The sequence below is a fragment of the Eleutherodactylus coqui genome, chromosome 4, assembly GCF_035609145.1.
Source record: "Eleutherodactylus coqui strain aEleCoq1 chromosome 4, aEleCoq1.hap1, whole genome shotgun sequence".
NCBI classification, from domain to species: domain Eukaryota; kingdom Metazoa; phylum Chordata; class Amphibia; order Anura; family Eleutherodactylidae; genus Eleutherodactylus; species Eleutherodactylus coqui.
Window position 1 is genome coordinate 241,777,648 of NC_089840.1, and position 21,334 is coordinate 241,798,981.

Below are 21,334 nucleotides of genomic sequence, written 5' to 3' on the forward strand. Positions count from 1 at the left end.
TCTGCTAATATAGTTGTAGCCAATGTTAGTTTGTGTGAGGATTCCAGTGTGTGAATTTTTTGGAGAAGATTAGAAATTTGGAGTGTTTGATTAAGATGCCCCAAAGGATGCATTTTAACACCTCCAATTGGGTGAGTGTTAAAATGATATCTGATGCATGTGTGATCATAAAGAGATCAATGTGTCTCTTGATGTCAGCTACACAAACAGCATCCATCTATTTGGGTAGGAAGCAAGAGGCTCAAAAATACTGGAGCATGATCCGAGTACACTATATCCCCAATAGAGGCCTCTGGGTGCCATGATAGTGCATAATGGCCAAGCAGAAAATAGTCAATGTGACAATAAGAGTTGTGTGAGTAGAATGTATAATATTTTTCATGGGGATGCAGTACTCGCCAAATGTCTACCAATTGGAGTGTGTATAGTAGGTGCTTAAGTGATTGTAGGTGTCTATTTGGTACAGTGCCATGTCCCGCTGACGCTTCGATACTTGGATTCAAAGTAAAATTAAAGTCCCCTCCAACAATACGCTCCCCTTCAGCAAACTCTGCCCGTCTATCCAAAAAGGAGCGACAAGCTGCCACCTTGTTCTGATTAGGGCCATACCAATTAGCAATAGTAAGCCTGGTTGATCCAATAGCCAACATGACAAAAGCAAAATGACTCTGTGTATCCAAGCACTTGTCAATTAGGGAATGGGCTAGGGATTTATGTAGAGCAATAGATACCTTGCCAGAGCGAGATTCAAAGTTGGCGCTGTTGAACCAATGCGTGTAATAGCAGTCTCATAAATCAGGAATATGTCCCCTCTTAAAATGGGTTTCCTGGAATAGGAGCACCTGAACTCTTTGTTTGTGCATGTGATATAAAACTTGGGAACACTTTTGGGTAACTTGGGGGTGTTGAGACCCCACACGTTAAGTGAGTTAAATTCCAAAAGTGCCATTCGTACCTGGTGATTTGGTGGGAGAGGAAGATAGGAAAGAAAGAAAGAAAGAAAGAAAATGGATTTGCACTCCATCCCCTTGTCGGTAGTAGATCCACTGAGATCGTCGGCGCTTTCTTGTCTTGAGAGATGGCGAAGTCCTCACACGAGATGAAGGAACTTAATTGCTACATGTCCCTGGGAAGCTGCTATAAGAAAAATTGGGTTAAACCGATACAAAACCATATAGAGGGCTTCCTGTGGGGTAGTGTGCCCCTGGAGTTGAGGGTACTGCTTAGGTATTTGTTGTCTTGAGTGTCCAATGTGTGGGAAAATGGGTTTTGTGGCTTCTCCAGTTGCTTCAGGGAATATCCTTACATCAGTGGGGATCTAGGAGGGCCCTGAAATTGCCTCAGTTTAAACTGATTTCCTCTTCGACGTCCTGTTCTCTTGGTATATGAGGGAGCCCTTTCTGGTAGATTTGTGGAAAATGAGGGCCAATCTTGGATTAATATTGTAGGAAGGCCTAGTGCTTAAGTAAAGGTTGCAATATCTTCTGGGTTCCTAAGAACATGTACACAGCCTTCGTGGCATACTTAGAGACGGAATGGGAATCCCCAGGTGTAGGAGAGATCATACAGATGCAGGGAGTCCAGTAGAGAGTCCAGTAGAGACTGGAGGGACTGGAGGGCTTTCCTTTTTACTATTCTGCTATTATTTCCCCTTGCCTTATTTTCTACATCATCCATAGAGTCCATCAATGTTTGCATCTGATGGGTATGGGCCGCTAACAGTGACTCCAACGTTTCCATGTAGTTTGTTAAGTTAACTATGGAAGACTCTACTGTAATGGCCCTTGTGTCAATTTGGTGGACCTTCACGTGGGCCAAGGCCAGTTCAGCTTTATATGAATTTTCCAATCTAGCAATATATGCTTCCATGTCCTCCTCAGTCGGAATGGTTTTAATATGAGCACTGAGGGCTCTTATCTCATCTAATGCTGTAGTGCCATGAATATGTTCAGGCAGGCTTGTAATGGACATATCTGTCACTAGAGTGCTCTGTATATAATTATCCTCCATGTCTGGGAGAATTGTCTGGCCAGGTGTACAGAGTGCAATGGAGGGAGAGCAGAAAGATGAAGAGCGATCCCATACTTGGTATATGGCAGCTGGACCTCGATTATGGTCTCTGGGTTTTCCTTCCACAGGTATTTCCTCCCTCTCCTGCAGAGCTGTGCCATGTGGGGACTCTGCTTTCTCCCCTTTTCAGTGTCCTCGTCTGCCTGTCATCCTGGTGAGCACTGTGTGAGTGCAGAGTGCTTTTCTCCCAATCTTGGCTGCTTCCCTGTATCAGCTGTCTCCAGCAATCCTGCAACCGATAGTTGTGGAGTTTTCCCGGCACTCAGATCAGGCACATTTGCAGATGCAGCCACCATGTTAGCTGTGGTTGGCTGCACTTCAACCTGCTGTGCACCTGCCAGATATCTCTGGATTCCCTGTGCTGAATGCGTTCCTGTCAGGAGGAAGTATTAGCAAGTGGCTTTCTTCTTTTGTTCCCCATGTTTCTTCTCTGGATGCCTTTTGTCTGTGTTTTTTCAGCATTTTTGCCCATTATAGAGCGGGAGGAGAGGATGTGCACATCCTCACTCCTGCATAGCCAGGCCACGACCCCCGTCTTCCTATATTATATCTGGATAAATAAAGTCTCCCATAATAATTACTTCATTGTGGTTTGACACCTTTGCTGTTTGTCTTATTAATAAGTTTTCAGTTTCTTCTGCTATTTTTGATGGTCTAGAAAAAAAATGCTATCAGGATTTTGTTATTTTTCCCTCTCTGTATTTCTACCCATAGAGATTCCACGTGTTCATCTCCTACACCTATATTTTCTCGTTGCCTCAGCATTAAGTTGGATTTAACATACAGACATACCCCTTCCCCTTTCTGGTTCCCACAGTCTCTTCTGAAGAGACCAGTCACATTTATCAAGTCATGTATCGATTATTCCTACTATATTGTGATTTTTTTCAGGCATTCTCACTTCAAACTAACCCACTTTACTGAACAGACTTCTTGCATTCGTTGCCATACAAGTTATATGGTGGTTTTTATTCTTTATATTCATTATGCTCCTATTTATCTTTGTAAATAGATTTACAAAGATCTCACTTGATAATAGAAAATGCTTTACTTTTGCAGCTGGAGAAGAATCCAGTAGTGAAGAAAACTGAAGTGTCAACCCAGATAGTTTCCATTTACCTGGATAAGGTGAGTAACAGATACATTTCTTTGAAAAGGATAATGATCTTCTGAAAAATTAAGATTTGACCACAGGTGAACTCAAATTTCTACTCACCACTTATGGACTCACAGAATGCTGAAATTTTTGGTGCTGTTTTATAGGGTCTTCACACTTTAAGGTTATCTTACACTTTAAATGGCTGTTAGCTGCATGTGTGTTTAATGTGGATAGTTAAAGAAGCTAATGCTGATCCATCTTTTTCCTGACATCTATCAAGGAGAGTTGAGAGACCATGAAATTGGTGGCTTTGGCAACCTTTTTTTAACGTGTATGGGAAGGGCAGAGGTAATAAGAGGGTCAACAATTAATTTAATTCTAAGACTAACTAAATACTATATGGGTTCAATCAGTGATACAAAAACGGTTCGATATTTAAGAACTATTTCTATAATCAGGGAATTAAATTCAGCACTGACCTCTGTTCTCTGTATATCAGTTTTGAGGCAAAGGGGCAACTAATTAATCCCTTAATGCTAAACAGCATACATGTATGCCCTCCAATGTTGGGGTTTCTTTGGAATGGGAGCTGAGCCCACTTTCATACCGGGTGGGTTGTTGACTGTCTTTGACAGCCAACACTCAGCCACAGCAGCCGTAATCAAAGATGATCGGAGTTCGATCATGGCTGTTAACCATTAAGCTGGCAAATCTGAAACTGCTATTTATATGGCCCGACAGAGGGAGCTCATCCTGTCTCCAAGGAAAAATGTTGAAAAAGCAATCAAAAAACTGTATGTACCTCAAAATGGTACCTATTAAAACTACATGATGCCATGCAAAACACAAGCTCTCGGTTGGCTATGTTTATGGAAAATAAAGAAGTTATGATTTTTTTGAAATCAGGAAAAAAAAAAAGCTTGAGATTGAAGGGATTAAAAAATAAATACAAAGAAATAAAATTGTAGCAGATATGCAGATTTCCTCAAAAGAAAAAAGATATATATAGATTTTTGAGTTGCTAAGTTATGAATTCTGCAAAAATGTGCAGTTGGAAAAATATACCTTGCCTTGCAAAGAATAAGCCCTCATATAGCTACTCTTTGATGGATGTGTAAAAAAAGTTGTGGTTCTCAGAATGTGGCATTGCAAAAACTTTAAAAAATCCAGGCAATGCCTACTGCATGAACCATATATATTCACTGACTGCAGGAGTACCCCTCATAAAAAGTCTGTTACAGCCCAATAAATGCAATGTAGTTAATAGTGATAACATAATAGTCCAGCTCTAATAGATGAGGCAAAGTGCCCATCATAAGTTCTAGCTGCTGCCCCCTGCAAATAACTTGTAAGTTTTAAGTTCCTACCCTCCACTTAAATTACATCCTGCGGTGTAGCTGGCAGGAAGATGTAGTGGAGATTGGATTTCTCTGAACAGCTGCTGTCACCTTTTGGCTATACTAGGTATATATCTGATATAACAAGTGCAATATAAACAATAGTGACCACCAAAAGGAAAGTGCAGAAATTGGCCCAAGGACCATAAGGATTACCGGTAAGTAAGGATAACAATCCTAGTCAAGATCGAAATACATCTGAACTTGGCAAAACCCCTCTAATTGTTTTCCCCCCAAAAATGCCTCACTTCCTTCTTTGGTTGATTGTATCCTGTTCTTTTGCAGGTCACTCATACACCTGAAAGCTTTGTCTTTTCTTTCGAGCAAGAAACACATGTAGAGAATCTGCAGCCTGCCACAGTCGCAGTCTATGATTTTTACTTTCCAGGTTAGTTGCAAGATAATTAGATAAAATAGTACATGTGCATTGTTGTGGCCAAGTAGTGCCATGCCCAAATCATAGTGACCCACTTAAAAGAGATTGCCATGAAGTGGTTAGTGCGCTTATACAATATAATTGAAATGTAACTAAGAACCTCATGTTTATAAATAATGCTGAGAAGCGTTGCATCAAATGTATAATTTGTGGATGTGCGCCAACATCACTTTTCTATAGCGTTGATATATCTTTCCTAGAGATGAGCGAGCATGCTCGTTCGAGCAATAGCATACTCGAAAGTACTCGTTACTTGAGCGAGCACTACACGGTGTCAGAGAAAATTTCACCCTCTCCTCCCCACATGTTTAGCAGCTTTTTTAGCCAATGAACATGCAGGGAAGGCTTTGGCACCTCCTGCTATGACGTGCCAACCCTGTGCACATCTATAGCAGTGATTGGCTGGCCAGATCAGGTGACTTAAGATCATAAAAACTCAAGTCACCTGATGCTCGCCTCACACGGAGGCTGGATTAGCTGAGAAACAGAGCTGCTGTGAATGAGGGAGAGCGTTAGTGTAGGTTAGAAGGAGCGTTTAGGCAGTGATCCATCTTCAAAGAACACAACAATCCTTTTTAGGACTAGAACTCCACTTTTGTGCATCATCAGTTTGGCTGCCTGGGACTAGTAGTGCGCACAAAGCATTCACAAGCATCCCAGCTGTAAACTGCATACTGTTACCGGTTCTATACAGTATACTGCTACTGGTGTACACAGACTATATAGGAACTAACAAAACTCCTCTCATTTTTCATTTTGTAATTTGTTTTTGGCTGAAAGTATTTGCATAATAGGCCCAAGTGTGTGCCCTGTTGATCCGCACTATATAACAAGACTGTACTCATTTTACACTGTCTATTTTTCGCTTAAAACGTACGTAAAATTCCCTTAGTGTGTGTCCTCTCGATCCGCACTATATAACAAGACTGTACACATTTTACACTGTCTATTTTTGGCTTAAAGCGTACGTGAAATACCCTTAGTCTGTGTCCTGTCAATCCGCACTGTATAACAAGCCTGTACACATTTTACACTGCATATTTTTGGCTTAAAGCGTACGTAAAATACCCTTAGTGTGTGTCCTGTTGATCCACACTATATAACAAGACTGTACTCATTTTACACTGTCTATTTTTTGCTAAAGTGTACGCAAAATACTCCTGTGTGTGTCCTGTCGATCCACACTATATAACAAGACTGTACTCATTTTACACTGTCTATTTTTGGCTTAAAGCGTACGTAAAAAAAAAACCTTAGTGTGTGTCCTCTCGATCCGCACATATATAACAAGACTGTACTCATTTTACACAGTCTATTTTTGGCTTAAAGCGTACGTAAAATATCCTTAGTCTGTGTCCTGTCAATCCGCACTATATATCAAGACTGTACTCATTTTACACTGTCTATTTTTTGCTAAAGTGTACGCAACATACCCCAGTGTGTGTCCTGTCGATCCGCACTATATAACAAGACTGTACACATTTTACACTGTCTATTTTTGGCTTAAAGCGTATGTAAAATATCCTTAGTCTGTGTCCTGTCAATCCGCACTATATAACAAGACTGTACACATTTTCACTGTCTATTTTTTGCCAAAGTGTACGCAAAATACCCCTGTGTGTGTCCTGTCGATCCGCACTATATAAAAAGACTGTACTCATTTTACACTGTCTATTTTTGGCTTAAAGCGTACATAAAAAAATACCTTTAGTGTTTGTCCTCTCGATCCGCACTATATAACAAGACTGTACACATTTTACACTGTCTATTTTTGGCTTAAAGCGTATGTAAAATACCCCTGTGTGTGTTCTGTCGATCCACACCATATAACAAGACTGTACTCATTTTATATTGTCTTTTTTTTTGCTTAAGTGTACGCAAAATACCCCTGTGTGTCCTGTCGATCACACTATATAACAAGACTATACTCATTTTACACTGTCTATTTTTGGATTAAAGCATATGCAAAATACCTCGCAGTTTGCGTAGCATTTTGATGCAGTGCATTAAACAACATGATCAACACTAGGCGTAAGGGTCGAGGACGAGGATGTGGACGTGGGCGTCCGAATGAGGGTGTGGGCAGAGGCCAAGGTCCTGGGTGGGGTGATATAGTGCCTGCTACTGATGGAGAAGTAGAACGCCACATATCTATGCTCCCTAGCTTCATCTCACAGTTTGCAGGTCTGCGTGGTACACCATTATTAAAAGCACAACAGTGCGATCAGTTGATAACGTGGATAGCGGATAACACGTCCGGTAATTTATCCACCACCCAGTCTTCCATGCAGTCCCCTCACGCAAGCCAAGGGACTGAACCTGTGAATCCTAACACTGATCCTCCTTCCTCCCAGCCTGGTCACTCCAGGAAAAGGAGATATTCAGAACAGGCATATTCACAGGAACTGTTCTCAGGCCCTTCCCTGAGTCACAAACAACGGTTCATGAGCCACCTTAGGAGTTTGTCGTGACTAATGCCCAAAATTTGGACCTTTCACAGTCTCAGGGTGATGAGGGTGGGGACTTCCAAGTAGTGTCTCAAGAGGTATTTGTTGATGATGATGATGATTAGACAGACTTGTCTGTCAGTGAGGTTGTTGTTAGGGCAGTAAGTTTGAGGGAGGAGCAGACTGAGGATTCAGAGGAAGAGCTGGTGCAGGCATATGATAGCTAAGCACCAAACGAGGTGGAACGAAGGCCATTCACCGCCTGCGGGTCACACCACTGCCTCTTCCCCTGTATCACATGCTGGCACTGAGATGCAATCCCCCTCCCAGGACGTAGGCACAAGCGTCTCCGGCCCTGCACCCACCCCTTCACCTGCACGGTCCTCCACTGCCTCCACCAATGTGTCCCAGCGCAGTGTTCAGCTGTCCATAACACAAACATTAGAGCACAAGCGCAAATATGCAGCCACCCACCCGCATGCACAATCGCTAAACGTGCATATCTCCCAACTGCTAAGCCTGGAGATGCTGCCATATAGGCTGGTAGAAACTGAGGCTTTCCGCAACCTCATGGCAGCGACCGCCCCTCGCTACTCGGTCCCCAGTCGCCACTATTTTTCCCGCTGTGCCACCCCTGCCCTACACCAGCACGTAATATATCAACCGTGCCCTCACCAACGCAGTTACTGGGAAGGTCCACTTAACCACTGACACGTGGACAAGTGCTGGTGGGCGGGGACACCACATATCCCTGACGGCACATCACATTAACCTGGTTGAGGCTGGGACAGAGTCAGACACTGGGTCCGCTCACGTGCTACCCACACCGAGGATTGCGGGTCCTACCTTGGTCATGGTTTCTCTGGCTTATTATGCCACCTCCTCCAACCCCCACCCCCTCCTCCTCTTCCACCTTTCAATTACCATCTGTTGTAGCTCGAGGCGCTGCAGCACTGCCTTGGGGAAGCGTCAACAGGCCGTGCTAAAACTCCTGAGCTTAGGTGACAGGAGGCACACTGCCCAACAGCTGTTACAGAGTTTGACGGAGCAGACAGATCTGTGGCTGCTGAACGAGGCATGGTCGTGTGACAATGGGCGTAACCTGGTGGCAGCTCTGCAGCTTGGCAGACTAACACACGTGCCATGGCTGGACCAAGTGTTCAATATGGTGGTTCAGCTCTTTCATAAAAATTACCCCAATTTGTCTGAGCTGCTCAGCAAGGTGCGTCACATGTGCGCACATTTCAGAAAGACCACCACCTTTCTGCCACCCTCAGGACACTGCAACAGCGCTTCCAGCTGCCAGTTCAACGACTGTTGTGCAACGTGGCCATGTGCTGGAATTCAACATTGCACATGTTGGCCAGGGTTTACGAGCAGCATAGAGCCATTGTTGAATACCAGCTGCAACATGCCCATCGAAATGGTAGTCAGCCTCCGCACTTCTTCACAGAGGAGTGGGCATGGATGTCTGACAACTGTCAAGTGTTAGGAAATTTCGAGGAGTCAACACAAATGGTGAGCGGCGATGCCGCCATTATCAGCGTAACCATCCCGCTGCTTTGCCTGCTGAGAAGGTCGCTGCTAAGCATTAAGGCCGACGCTTTGCGGAAAGAACAGGAGATGGGGGATGACAATACGTTGCTTGATAGCCAAAACACCCTCAGGTCTGTTTCTCAGCGTGTATTGGAGGAGAAGGAGGAGGAGGGGGAAGAGACTGCTGCCCACACTGCAGAGGGTATACATGCTATTTCCTTCACATCTGTTCAGCGTGTATGGGCTGGAGAGGAGGAGGAGGAGGAGACTGAGACTAAGGAGGACAGTGATGTATTGCGTACTGGGACTCCGGCACACATGGCTGACTTCATGTTAAGCTGCCTTTCCCGTGACCCTCACGTTAGACGCATTCTTGCCAAAATGGATTACTGGGTGTTCACTCTTCTTGACCCATGGTATAAGGAGAACCTTTCCACTCTCATTTCCGAAGAGGAAAGGAGTATGAGAGTGATGCAATACCACAAGGTCCTGGTGGAAAAGCTGATACTAAACTTCCCAAATGACAATGCTAGCAGTAGAGGATGTAGTTCAGTTGGCCAACTAGCAGGGGAGATGAGGGGAACAGACAGCATGTCTAGCGCAGGCAGAGGAACACTCGCCAAGGCTTTTACCAGTTTTATGGCACCCCAGCCAGACTGTCACCACTTCCCAGTCCAGGCTGAGTAGGAGGGAACATTGTAAAAAGATGGTGAAGGAGTACATAGCTGACCATACCAATGTCCTCCGTGATCCCTCTGCTCCATACAACTATTGGGTGTCAAAGCTGGACACGTCGCACGAACTTGCGCTGTACGCCTTAGAGGTGCTGGCCTTCCCTGCCACTAGTGTGTTATCAGAGTGGGTGCTTAGCGCTGCTGGGGGGATTATCACGGATAAGCGCACCCACCTGTCAACTGACAGTGCTGATAGGCTTACACTTATTAAGATGAACAAAGGCTTGATTTCCCCAAACTTCTCTTCTCCACCGATGGAAAGCAGCTTAACATAAAGTATGCTGGACAGCCAATTCTTTAGAGGGCCAAAAGGCTCTGTAAAACTATTTTTTTCAGAGGGTTGCCTCCAGGCTCTGTCAAAATAATTTTTTCTGAGGGCCGCCTCCCGGTTCTCGCCCACCAATTTTGAAGAGGTTCACCACTAGAGCTCAGCAAACATGCTGGTTCCAACTTCATAGGCCCAGCGAGTCCACAAATGTATCCCAGCGCATTGTCCAGCTATCTGACTCTGAGACAGAATGGATTGTCCTGGTTTGGCCACTCTTATTTCTTCATAGTACATGCTGTCTTTCACTGGGGAACTGGTTAAAAAGCCCCTTGGGGAAAGGCAGCAGCTGGGACAGGAGGTAGCTTGCCTGTTGGTGGACTGCCACCTGGATCCTATTAAGCAAGTACGAGCTCTATGTTAAAAAAATATTTATGGGGTTCACCTGCACTCATGGTAAACAAATCTTTCAGTGGTACACCTATACTCTTGGTACACAAATCTTTCAGGGGTTCTCCTATACTCTTGGTACACAAATTTTTCAGGGGTCCGCCTATACTCTTGGTAAAAAATCTTTCAGGGGTCCACCTATACCCTTGGTAAACAAATACCCTGCACTCTCGCTCAAAAAATCTTTCAGGTTACCACCTGCAATCTTGTTAAAAAAAATCTTCTTTTTAAAATGGGTCGTTTTCTTCATTAAAAATGTAGAAGTACTGGCCTCTGAGTCCCCCCTATGCTGGCGTTTGTGGAAAATGAAATGCTATGATTTGTCTGCGATTTGTTAGCTATGAAGCACAATTTGAAAAGGGTTACACGGCATACGGAAACATATCCCAGCACGGTGTCCATCTTTGGCCAATAATTTCTTTACAGTTCATGCTGTCTTTCCCTGGAGCACTAGTTAACAAGCCCCTCGGGAAGAGGCAGGGGCTGGGACAGGCGGTAGCTTACCTGAATCCCCTTAAGCAAGTACGAGCTGTTGCTCAAAAAATCATAAAGGTTTTTACCTGCACTCTTGGTAAACAAATCTTTCAAGTGTGCACCTAAACTCTTGGTAAACAAATCCTTTTAGGGGTTCACCTATACTCTTGGTAAACAAATCTTTCAGGGGTTCACCTGCACTGTGGGTAAAAAAATATTTTGTTTTAGAATGGGTTGTTGAATTGTGGTGATGTGTAGAAGTACTGGCATCTGAGTCCCCCTTATGCTCACGTTTGTGGCTCATGAAATTTTGTGAGGGAGGTAGCATGGGATTGGAATTATGATCATACGTTAGTTTATTAGCAATTCTCATCAGCATTGTGGGCTATCGCCCACAATTTTAAACAGGGTCGCTTCCAGGCCCTGCCAACCCTCTGCAGTATGTGTCTCCTGTTCCTCCTTATCCAATAAGCACTTATAAATAGACATGAAGGTGGTGTAACTATCAAGCGACCGTGTGGCATGAGGACAGCTGATCGCTGCACTGGGAAAAGTTTCAGTGCGCTGTGGACTACTAAGTAGACAAAGCGGTGCGCCTTACCCCATCTGGGATGGGGACAGCTGAATGCTGCACTGGAAAAAATTTCAGTATGCTGTGGCCTACTGAGTAGGCAAAGGAGTGCGCCTTACCCCGTCTGAGATGGGGACAGCTGGACGCTGCGCTGGGAAAAATTTCAGTATGCTGGACAAAGGCTTGTGCCTGCGTCCCGGGGGAGATTGTACAGCAATGCCAGCATGTAACACAGGAGAAGAGGCAGTGGTGTTCCCCGCATGCGGTTATTGGCCTTTGTTCCACCTAGTGTGGTACTTAACAAAGATGTGCCAGCGCGTGTGCACTGCTGATTATGGTTTGGCCCAACTAAATTGTTAGGGGGGGTGACCACCAGGCTCTTGCCCACAATTTGGCTTAATAGTGCGACCTGGGAGCCTCAGATGCATCCATGCATGCTGCCCCCACTGTTCCCTATCCATTTCTGTGGTGTTTCCATCACTTTCTGATGTTTTCAGGTGAATCAAACACCCTCCCCTATGCAGAGCATGGGTCACCTTGAAAAATGCTCGAGTTTCCCATTGACTTCAATAGGGTTCGTTACTAGAAACAAGCTCTCGAGCATTACAAAAAGTTCGGCTCGAGTAACGAGCACGCGAGCATTTTAGTTCTTGCTCATCTCTAATCTTTCCTTAGAAAGAAATTTATACAAGGGCAGATTAGATGGATCATACATCTTTTTCTGTCAGCAAATGTCTATTTTTCTAAGAACGATAAGGTTCTTTGGATGGAATTCCCAAAGATCATACATTGATGACCTAACATCAGCTTATCAATGTAAAACGTGCAGAAAACCCATTCAATGAGGAAGGTAGCATGTTTCCAGTGGTTTCCCGCCCCATCAGGATTACTTTTTTCAAATGAACATTTAGGCATTCCCATTACGGACTCCCATCTATCTGTTAGAACAGAGACTTGTAGCAAAGAGCGACTTCTGATGCGGAGGACTGAACATGATCATGTATTACACATTTATCTAGTTATTGGGAAGATGAGTTGCACAGATAACCCACAGTGGTAATGACTAATCTTTAAGGGTTAAGAAAGTCAGACCTGTTGTGTTTAATTCATAACTGACAGGGCTAATTCTAAGAATCAGTTGTTTTAGTTTGAGAATCCCTTTAACCCCTTCCTCACATATTGCATGACAATTCTTCAGCCCTTCTTCAATGATATTCATGTCTAATTGACTACATTAAAGTGAAACTGTCAGCTCAAAAATAGTGTCCAAACTGCAGGCAGCATATTATAGAGAAGAAGGAGCTGAGCAGATTGATACATAGTTTCATGCGAAAGAATCGGTATAACCTGTATTTTATTCATTTAAACCTCTGCTCATTCTGAGCTAAACAGTCCAATGAGCGGTCCTATCAGTAATTGACAGCTACCCCTTTGTGTACAGTCATACACAGATAACTGTAAGTCAATGATAGGACCGCCCATTGGACTGTTTAACTCAGAATGTGTAGAGAGCTAAATGAATAAACTACAAGTTATACTGAATAAATTCCTATAAAACTATATATCAGTCTGCTCCGCTACTCCTGCTCTACAACATGATCCCTGCAGTTGGGACTGCATTTTCAAGCTGACAAATTCCCTTTAATCTTTCTGTTTACCTTTCAGAATGATTGGTTAGTCTCTGTTCTGGTAACTTCATGCCTATGTTATGCGAGGTACACAGTTTATAATTAGTAGTGTTATAATCAGTGAATCTGACATTCCTGCTATATGTATATCATCTTTCTATTACAGTTAAGCATGCTAAGATCAAGTACAATGCCCCCTGCAGTGGAGGTAAGGATAAAGCTCAGAATTATTTTGCGATCAGTAAATCTGTATTTCACGAGTTTCTATAATATCATTAGTAAAACTGTATTCACCTTTGGATATATTCAGGTATGGCAGCTACTGTTACATTTGTGCAGGGAGCAAGTACAGCACCCACCACGTACACCATTAACACTTCAAACCAAGATGTAATTAATGTCCACAATGGTCACATATAGACATTTACAATCTCATCAATACGTGAGGAACACAAAATTGGGCAAGTAACTGTAACATAAATATTGGGAAGGGAACACTATGGCATGGCAGACCCTGCCTAGGGGGCCTAGTCTGTTCTTAGATGGAGGGTAGAGAATATGTTTAATGCAGATGGAAAGAGCAATGTAAATAATAAAGTAGAAGTGAGTAAGCCCCATCACATAATACATAACTACAGGTACTTGGCTGACAGGAGTCTGCTGCCTCAGCAAACACCTCAGGCAGGACAATAACTGGTGCCTATTTATAGGTGGGCCTGGAATAAATACACTTCCATTATAGCTGATTGGATCTGTTAGGGGCGACACCTTCCTATTGTTCAATCTATCCATACACCACAGGAGATATTGTAGCAGGGTAGTGAAGAAGAAGAAGAAGGATACATTATACATTGAGCCCACTGATGGATTTCTGACCGATGACACTTCAGGAACCTTCTGCAATGACAAAAAGAATGTGGTCATGTGGGCCAGGGCTAATGTCTAGACGTCACTCCAACTTAATTTCCTGATTGGGGCTGGTGCAACACAACAAGTGCATTTTGCTGCCAAGTTAATTCCACAAGATCATTGGCATGCTGTAAATATGAAAATCCGCAGCATACCCTGACATTCTTCTGCCACCTATAGAGGGAATTTTGCAAATCTCATTTACAGGTATTGTACTTCTTTGCAAATATTCTGCTGTATCTGAACATTCTTGTATAGTTTTTCTTTTCTTATCTTGGGATGTGCTTACAGGACCTTTTGAGAATTAAAGAAGCAACCTGATTGGTCCCAATGGACTAATTGTCCACTTTAGATTAGCACCTGTTTTGATAATTTTTCTTCATTATGACATTTTGTTGCCTGAATATGAGCTAGTTTATTGTGTTTGCTTATGAGAGTTGTATTCTTGTAAGGAAGCTAGTGTGCTGAGCTCCCGCCCCCTGCTAAGCTCCGCCTCATCCCACCCCCTCCCATTGCAAACAGTGGTGAGGAGCGGAGAGGGGGTGGGAGCTCAGCACACTAGCTCCCGCCCCACCTCCTCGCCTTGCAGAGATGGGCAGCGTATATCGGCCAGGTGTGAAAACGCGGCCGATATACATCCATGTGAATAAGCCCCTATGTTGGCTATCGCATGCCCTTTTCTGAGATTTACCTAACTTCTAACCTGGGTGAGGACCCATTCTTCCATCCTTATCCCTCTAGTCCCCATCCCCTGAGTCATTTCCAGAGGTTACTCCTGCTTCCTCTACTTAAAGCTTATACAACCTAGACCTGGAATACAGATGGCTTTAGTTTAAGTTTTTATTGTGTTTTTATTGTGTTTGTTTTTCTATTATTCATTAATAAGATTTTCAGGTGTATGTGACTTAAGAAAAACTGTTTGCTCACCTCTACTTCACCCGAATGCTTTGTAGTTTGTGATAGCATGTAGACACAAAGCTCAGACCACACCGCCCAGTCCTTGTGGTATTGCAGACAAATAATCAAGGAGAGGTCGGTTTCACATGTGAACAAACACACTTTTATTTATATATGGTGCCACATTCCAGGAACAGGATGCGTTTTGACCTAAAGCAGGTCTTAGCACCTCTATCAGATAGATATGTGATGTATGTATGTGATATAAGGACTGCTGATTTTCCTTCCAAATTACTCAAGGAAATTCCCCGCTGTAACATGTATATTGTCTAACTGTATTTTCTGGAAACTATCAAAAAATAAAATTAAAACAGCTTTTTTTTAAATGATATTTTAAAGGGCTGCCCACAAGTATTTGCTATGTTAATTAACCCTAATGACTTGTCCACAGTCATAGCTCACTGTGATGTAAGCACTGATGAGAGAGCTGATTGTGGACACCCAGGAATATCAAGGGAAGAATGTGAAGAGAAAGACTGCTGCTTCAATTCTAGCATCCATGGATCCAAATGGTGTTTCTTAAAAGGTTGGACATCACAATTTCTCTATAGAACTTTTCCTTTTTTCTTTCTTTTTAGTTTTCAACTTTTTCAAGATTAGGAGATTTTCCAAATTTCCAAAATTAAAACACCATACTTTAAAAGTGAAATTGCATTCTTGTAGCTTGAGTACCAAAGTAAAATGTGTGGGTCTTACAGGTCTTGTATAGACTGAAGTACAGGCAAATTGGCACATGACTGGAAGACCATGCCCATTTTTACCAATGCAAAAATGTTTAGGTTGGAAAAAAGTGTTGCGTGTTGATGATATAGTTAAAATATACTGAAGATGCTTCGAAAAGTAAACTTAATTAATGAATCTTAAACTGGAGCAAAAGGAAGAAAGGGTTTTGCATCAAAACTCTGGCTTCTTAAAGCAATTTACATGCTCCATACATGCCTAATGAACTAGTTTGCTGCAAAAGCGATTCAGCATAAACACATTGATTTCATGATTATCTTCTATTTCTTCCAGGGTTTAAGAAAACAGAAAACCACTAATCAGTGACCAGTAACTGCACCAGTGGTCTCTGCTCAGTGCAATAGACCATGATAACTTCATGATGGTATCCACATAGTCTAATATCTCCTGTAATGAAACACTCAATAAAAAGTTTTCATGCTGTGAAGTTTGTGTCATTGAGTTGCTTAAGAATATAATAATCCTGTACACAGGGTGACTGGCCCAGCAGAGGCAAACAATAGTGGGTCCTGGCAGAAGAATGAATTTTGAAATAATCACGTGCACCTAGAGTAATATTTCTTATGACATGAACCACAAATAACCTATTAGACTTTATTGTTGATACGCCCTTGGTGTGCAACGCTAACAACAAAGTTTATGTAGACATAAAAACAGCACAACTATAGTCTCAAAGTACAAAATTAAGTTAAAAAGTATCACGCGCTTTGGCTCAGTGTTGAAAGAAACAGAGTAAAAGTAACAAAGAGAATTTACTTTGTTGAGGGGTTCATTGCCACAACAAACCTCCTCACAAATCCAAGGTGGCCTTTCACAACAGAGAATTCCATGCAGGAAAAAGTGTAATCCACGCTTGCTTGCAGAATAAAATATATAATCTTTCTTTATTTAGACATATTTAAAATTGCCAGGTATACAGGTCACTGACGAAGGCTTTGTGCAGCCGATACTCGTCTGGTTTAGAGATGTGTATACCTGGCAATTTTAAATATGTCTGAATAAAGGAAGATTATATATTTTATTCTGCAAGCAAGCGTGGATTACACTTTTTCCTGCATGGAATTCTCTGTTGTTTAAAGCCCAGGACCGGGGGCAGGTGAACCCGCTTGAGCAAGCAGTGGATCGTGAGATATATGAAGTGAGCAAGCTGACAGCACAGCACACCATTTTCAAGTGTCTGTTTCTGTGGCCTTTCACAATCAAACAATGGTCTTGTGTTTTTCTAATCCAGTCTTTATTCCATTCTTGGTAATACAATTGTACAGGATACAAATGGTACATTCAGTACAACGAGTTTCGGAGGTCTTTAAAACAAACCTGCCTCCTTTTTTAAGCACAATATGTAAGACCTTGTTGCCTGTAAAAAATTTTTTATTGATTATATCTTGATTATATGAGATGGTCCAGAGGTAGACGTATGAAAATTCATTTTTAGTCTTAACAATAATGCCTTTAGACTTTAGAAAATATTAATCCTGACAAAATGGTGTTTTTAGATCTCGAATAGAGATGAGCGAGCGTACTCGTCCGAGCTTGATGCTCGTTCGAGTATTAGGGTGTTCGAGATGCTCGTTACTCGAGACAAGCACCACGCGTTGTTCGAGTTACTTTCACTTTCATCTCTGAGACATTTGCGCGCTTTTCTGGCCAATAGAAAGACATGGAAGGCATTACAACTTCCTCCTTCGATGTTCCAGCCCTATACCACCCCCCCTGCAGTGAGTGGCTGGGGAGATCAGGTGTCACCCGAGTATTTAAATCTGCCCCGCCCGCGGCTCGCCACAGATGCATTCTGACATAGATCAGGGAAAGTGCTGCTGATGCTGCTGCTATAGGGAGAGTGTTAGGTGTTATTTTAGGCTTCAAGAACCCCAACGGTCCTTCTTAGGGCCACATCTGACCGTGTGCAGTACTGTTGAGGCTGCTTTTAGCAGTGTTGCACAATTTATTTTTTTTTTGTATATCGGGCGTGCAGAGCATTGCGTCCTCAGTCTGCAGTAATTTTACATAGTCCAGGGCCAGTACTGGTGAGGCAGGGACAGTGGGAAAGGTGAAAGAGATATACAGGCTATATAGGCAGTGGGTTTTTTCAAAAAAATTGGGGAAAAATACTATATTTGGGCTACCTGTGACCGTCTTTAGTGTACTGCGTGTCTGCTGGGGGTACTAGTCTTAATTAATACGCAGCTAAGTGTTACAGCAGGCTTGCACAAAATTGTTTCCTGGCTCTGCTGTCTCCGTTACATCACCGCCGTCATAGCGCCAGAGGGAAACAGTATACATAATATACGCTGCCTACAGTATCTGTCTGCTGTATCAGCTCAGCATTTAAAAAAATAGAAGCAAAATACTTAAGGCCTACTAGTGGCCTTTGGCCACTTGACTGCTTCTGCGCTGTGAATTCCACTAGCTCAGTCATACGCACCTACGTCTCACTACAGGCGTGCGCAAAATTGTTTCCTGGCTCTGCTGTCTCCGTTACATCACCGCCGTCATCCCGCCAGGGGGAAACAGTATACATAATATACGCTGCCTACAGTATCTGTCTGCTGTATCAGCTCAGCATTTAAAAAAATAGAAGCAAAATACTTAAGGCCTACTAGTGGCCTTTGGCCACTTGACTGCTTCTGCGCTGTGAATTCCACTAGCTCAGTCATACGCACCTACGTCTCACTACAGGCGTGCGCAAAATTCTTTCCTGGCTCTACTGTGCGTTCCGTAACCGAAGTCAGCCTCCAACCACAGGCCAATAAGTGTCACATTTAATTACAGCGTTCTGTTTCTGCTCTACTCGTAAAACACCATGCTGAGGGGTAGGGGTAGGCCTAGAGGACGTGGACGCGGAGGCCTAAGTCACGGTGTGGGCACAGGCCGAGCTCCTGGTCCAGGTGTATCGCAGCCGACTGCTGCGGGATTAGGAGAGAGGCAAGTTTCTGGGGTCCCCAGATTCATCTCACAATTAATGGGTCCATGCGGTAGACCTTTATTAGAAAATGAGCAGTGTGAGCAGGTCCTGTCGTGGATGGCAGAAAGTGCATCCAGCAATCTATCGACCACCCAGACTTCTACGCCGTCCACTGCTGCAACTCTGAATCCTCTGGCTGCTGCTCTTCCTTCCTCCCAGCCTCCTCACTCCATTACAATGACACATTCTGAGGAGCAGGCAGACTCCCAGGAACTGTTCTCAGGCCCCTGCCCAGAATGGGCAGCAATGGTTCCGAATCCTCTCCCACCGGAGGAGTTTGTCGTCACCGATGCCCAACCTTTGGAAAGTTCCCGGGGTCTGGAGGAGGGGGCTGGGGACTTCCGGCAACTGTCTCAAGAGCTTTCAGTGGGTGAGGAGGACGATGACGATGAGACACAGTTGTCTATCACTCAGGTAGTAGTAATTTCAGTAAGTCCGAGGGAGGAGCGCACAGAGGATTCGGAGGAAGAGCAGCTGGACGATGAGGTGACTGACCCCACCTGGTTTGCAACGCCTACTGAGGACAGGTCTTCAGAGGGGGAGGCAAGTGCAGCAGCAGGGCAGGTTGGAATAGGCAGTGCGGTGGCTAGGGGTAGAGGCAGGGCCAGACCGAATAATCCACCAACTGTTTCCCAAAGCGCCCCCTTGCGCCATGCCACCCTGCAGAGACCGAGGTGCTCAAAGGTGTGGCAGTTTTTCACTGAGAGTGCAGACAACCGACGAACTGTGGTGTGCAAGGTTTGTCGCACCAAGATCAGCCATGGAGCCACCACCACCAGCTTCACCACCACCAGCATGCGCAGACATATGATGGCCAAGCACCCCACAAGGTGGGACGAAGGCCGTTCACCACCTCCGGTTTGCACCACTGCCTCTCCCCCTGTGCCCCAACCTGCCACTGAGATCCAACCCCCCTCTCAGGACACAGGCACGACCGTCTCCCGGCCTGCACCCACACCCTCACCTCCGCTGTCCTCGGCCCCATCCAGCAATGTCTCTCAGCGCAGCGTCCAGCCATCGCTAGCGCAACTGTTGGAGCGCAAACGCAAGTACGCCGCCACGCACCCGCACGCTCAAGCGTTAAACGTGCACATAGCCAAAATAATCAGCCTGGAGATGCTGCCGTATAGGCTTGTGGAAACGGAGGCTTTCAAAAACATGATGGCGGCGGCGGCCCCGTGCTACTCGGTTCCCAGTCGCCACTACTTTTCCCGATGTGCCGTCCCAGTCCTGCACGACCACGTCTCCTGCAACATTGTACGCGCCCTCACCAACGCGGTTACTGCCAAGGTCCACTTAACAACGGACACGTGGACAAGCACAGGCGGGCAGGGCCACTATATCTCCCTGACGGCACATTGGGTGAATTTAGTGGAGGCTGGGACCGAGTCAGAGCCTGGGACCGCTCACGTCCTACCCACCCCCAGAATTGCGGGCCCCAGCTCGGTGCTGGTATCTGCGGCGGTGTATGCTTCCTCCACTAAACCACCATCCTCCTCCACATCCTCCTCCTCCTCCTCCTCCTACGCAACCTCTGTCTCGCAATCAAGATGTGTCAGCAGCAGCACGTCGCCAGCAGTCTGTGTCGCGCAGCGTGGCAGCACAGCGGTGGGTAAGCGTCAGCAGGCCGTGCTGAAATACTCAGCTTAGGAGAGAAGAGGCACACGGCCCACGAACTGCTGCAGGGTCTGACAGAGCAGACCGACCGCGGGCTTTCGCCGCTGAGCCACCAACCGGGCATGGTAGTGTGTGACAACGGCCGTAACCTGGTGGTGGCTCTGCAGCTCGGCAGCCTCACGCACGTGCCATGCCTGGCCCACGTCTTTAATTTGGTGGTTCAGCACTTTCTGAAAAGCTACGCACGCTTGTCAGACCTGTTCGGAAAGGTGCGCCGGCTCAGCGCACATTTCCGCAAGTCCAAGGCGGACTCTGCCACCTTGCGCACCCTGCAACATCGGTTTAATCTGCCAGTGCACCGACTGCTGTGCGACGTGCCCACACGGTGGAACTCTACACTCCACATGTTGGCCAGGCTCTATGAGCAGCGTAGAGCTATAGTTAGCACAGTCAGTTCTTCTTCCAAACCTCATGGCGTGGAGGAGTTTCTTCTGATACCAATTGTACCAGGCACCCAATTTTGCTTTTCTAGGAAGAATAAAAACGAAGCATTAGACACTGTACCGTACCTTCTGCTCTAAACTTATTTTCTGCTTTGCATTGCTGTTTTACCACACACGAGCTTATTTACATCTTATAATACTTCACAGAGATTGTCTTTTCTCTGCATCACTGACCCAATACGTTAGCTCTAGCACGCCAACTACTCTATACTCCATGTATATCTAATGGAGTATTTTTTCTGTGCATGATACCAACTCATAAGCGGACCGATAGGTCTAGACAGTGTTCTCCCAATATCTTTTTGGGTGCTTTGTCTGCCTTAACTTCGTGCTTGTATTGATTGGCATACTGGGAAATCAAGACATTTAGTTATGTTACCCCTATGCATCATCTACCTATAGAGCACTAGCATTCAACCAATTTCTAATGATAGAAATCCACCCACGCCAGCTCTGAACTGTAAGAGCAACTGCATTGTTTGCATTAAGAGTATAGAACCTCTGTATAATAGGGACATCTACCTCTGTATAATAG

The 21,334-nt window shown here is 44.6% G+C and overlaps 2 protein-coding genes across 2 annotated transcripts in view; both read left to right on the forward strand.

Annotated features, from left to right (window-relative positions):
• LOC136624976 (alpha-2-macroglobulin-like) overlaps positions 1-15,682 on the forward strand; it is a 250,447-nt gene extending 234,765 nt beyond the window's left edge. The window contains exons 32-36 of the mRNA XM_066598904.1: positions 3,130-3,198; positions 4,852-4,954; positions 13,274-13,315; positions 15,365-15,499; positions 15,552-15,682. Coding sequence (XP_066455001.1) covers positions 3,130-3,198; positions 4,852-4,954; positions 13,274-13,315; positions 15,365-15,499; positions 15,552-15,682 — 480 coding nt within the window. The remainder of the gene's footprint in view (positions 1-3,129; positions 3,199-4,851; positions 4,955-13,273; positions 13,316-15,364; positions 15,500-15,551) is intronic.
• LOC136626156 (alpha-2-macroglobulin-like) overlaps positions 1-16,088 on the forward strand; it is a 459,985-nt gene extending 443,897 nt beyond the window's left edge. Inside the window, exon 30 of the mRNA XM_066600962.1 lies at positions 15,988-16,088. Within this exon, the coding sequence (XP_066457059.1) occupies positions 15,988-16,013 (26 nt within the window). The 3' untranslated portion in view covers positions 16,014-16,088. The remainder of the gene's footprint in view (positions 1-15,987) is intronic.
• The last annotated feature ends 5,246 nt before the right edge of the window (positions 16,089-21,334 follow it).